This window comes from Penaeus japonicus, unplaced genomic scaffold, assembly GCF_977035675.1.
Source record: "Penaeus japonicus unplaced genomic scaffold, GWHDUDI00000001_assembly GWHDUDI00000005, whole genome shotgun sequence".
Classification (NCBI taxonomy): Eukaryota; Metazoa; Arthropoda; class Malacostraca; order Decapoda; family Penaeidae; genus Penaeus; species Penaeus japonicus.
Window position 1 is genome coordinate 8,254,742 of NW_028234407.1, and position 2,500 is coordinate 8,257,241.

General features: G+C 32.2%; 1 protein-coding gene across 1 annotated transcript in view; it reads left to right on the forward strand.

Annotated features, from left to right (window-relative positions):
• The window catches only part of RhoGAPp190 (Rho GTPase-activating protein 190), a 188,368-nt gene that overhangs the window by 119,137 nt on the left and 66,731 nt on the right, over positions 1–2,500 (forward strand). Inside the window, exons 6-7 of the mRNA XM_086536650.1 lie at positions 343–545; positions 661–1,130. Coding sequence (XP_086392776.1) covers positions 343–545; positions 661–1,130 — 673 coding nt within the window. The remainder of the gene's footprint in view (positions 1–342; positions 546–660; positions 1,131–2,500) is intronic.

A 2,500-nucleotide genomic window follows, 5' to 3' on the forward strand; every position in this document is an offset into this window, starting at 1 on the left:
AGTAGGGTAGCTTTAGAGATTGAAAAAGGGCAGTTTGTCTGTCTTAGATCTCTTTATGTGTATCAAAAGTAATTTTGTGATGATAAGATAGATTTGATAGCTGCATGCTTGAAACTACCTTTGACATTTGCTGGTTAGTTGATTAAGCGATAATATAGAATCAGTCATGCATATTAGGTCAGTGCTAAAACAGTGTATGAATAAGTGTCTTGTCTTTTTTCCACTCTCTCAAGTCATCAGGTTTACATTATTGGTTATGATAGGAGTGAGATTTAAGATTTATGTATAATGGCAAGCAGAACTTCTTGTGATAATCTATTTTGTAAATATTTCTGTCAACAGGCATAGAGAAGGAATATGAACAGAGAGTTCTGCCTGATGGCAAGCTCAATGTAGATGGGTTCCTTTGTGTGTTTGATGTCTCCCAGGTTCCTAATCGCTCTTTAGAGCGGCAAGTGGAGATGACTGCAAGTATTTTAAACAACTGTCTCAAGACTAAAAGACCAGTTGTTCTCGTTACCACAAAAAATGACGAGGCTAATGAGGTAATAATTGGTTGTATTTCTCATAGCTTGCCTGTAATATTTTGGCTTGTAAATTCCTTTATTGTAATTACTTTTATTGGATTTCATCATACTAAAATTGATCTTGCCTTTTCAGGTGTATGTGAAAGAGGCAGAAAAACTAGCAAGCAGGAAAGAATTTAAGGGTAACATCCCTCTCGTAGAAACTTCATCACATGAAAATGTCAATGTAGACACTGCGTTTATGACATTAGCGCATTTGGTAGACAGAAATCGAGGACGAATTCGTATTGTTCCCTTCTATGAGGCAGCCAGACATAGAAAGGAAATTCTAGATTTGGCGACAGATGCCTTCCAAAGATTAGTGCGCACTCATGTTCTGGACTACCGGTCTATATGGGCCTCAACTAGTAAAAAACTTGCTCAAAGCCCTGATTTTGTACACTATGTGGACCTCTTTGGTATGGACCAAGCGGCCAAACTGTTCCGTCGACACGTCAAGAAGCTCAAAGACGAATACCTCCAGAGAAAAGTGGAGGCGTACATGGACATGCTGCCATCCATCCTGCGAGAATTCTTCCCAGATCTGCAAAGCTTGGAGGACGGGTGAGTTTGCCACGCAATGATAATTGCTAGTGTGTTGTCATGGATTTTTTAATGCTTTTTTTTTTCAAATATTTTAACTTGGGAGATATTTGTTACTCAAGAGCTTGTCACAATAGTCGAGTCTGAATGGTACAGTAACTATAGCATTGTGTGTGCATTATGAATTTGATATTTATGTGCTGTATTATTTGGCAAATATTTCTGATGTACAATTTATATATGAATAGGATATTGGTTTGAATAACATAATGGTTTGAGTATGTTATGAAGAATTCATGTATGGAAATAACAAATTATTATAGGTAAATATTGCTTATCTCTGTGTTTTATTATTTATATATTGTACTTATATTTAGTTTGCAAATATTTAACTATGGAAGACCAGAGTATAGGTTAGCATTAACAGTGATTGATTTTTATCATTTATTGTGACATTTTTTATATATTATATACATATTTTTAATAGAGGCTAGGGCACTTGAAATGTAAAAATATGAATTCCCTATATTGAATCTCTAATGATAATTCTGCCCATGATGTCAGCACTGTTGTTAGTAGTGCAACATATTTTTTTTGTTATGAGCAGTTTTTCTTAGTAGGACATAAGCAGATTGTTTGCATGTAGGAGTTTGCCTTTGTTTTGAAGAATTAGAAAATGTATATGTAATTGAAATTTATTGTTTTACAGTTATATGGTGCCAAGTATGGCATCACTATGCTACACTGATCTTTGTCCAGTTGTTTGGTAAAAAGTATTAAATAGATATTTCATTATAGTTGCTATCACAGAAATGTAAGTTAGTTTCAAGTTTAGATGATTTTTGTAACAACAATGAATACTGTTCTGTGTAGTAAGCACCTGATCTGGAAAATTTCCTCAGGGTATTAGCCACTTTGTTGGAAATTATTACATCATCTCTGTGTTTTTGTCAGTCATGCATAATTTCACCATTTTGTTAATAAAAGGACTAATTGATACTTTATTCTGTCAATTCTGAAGTATTTGAAAAGTTGAATTGTTATATAGTGCTTCAGTAATCACTGATACTTAATAATACCTGGACATGAAGTTTTCTGATCATATCAATATTTTTTGATACAAAATATATTAGTGTTAATTGTTATTGTTAGTATACTTTTTTTGTATCAATGTATGAAAAATTCTGAACTTTTTTATATAGATTTTTAATTTTTATTTAGCACAGATTAATCTTTAAATTCTTATATACAAAAGATATTGCACATGTTGAAGATAATGGCAGACAGAATGTTTACAATTTGTTTTTGTATGATGTATATATATTATTTTATTATTGTTATTGTAATGAATTATTTTTTATTTTTATTTACTTCTATTATTTATGGAAATG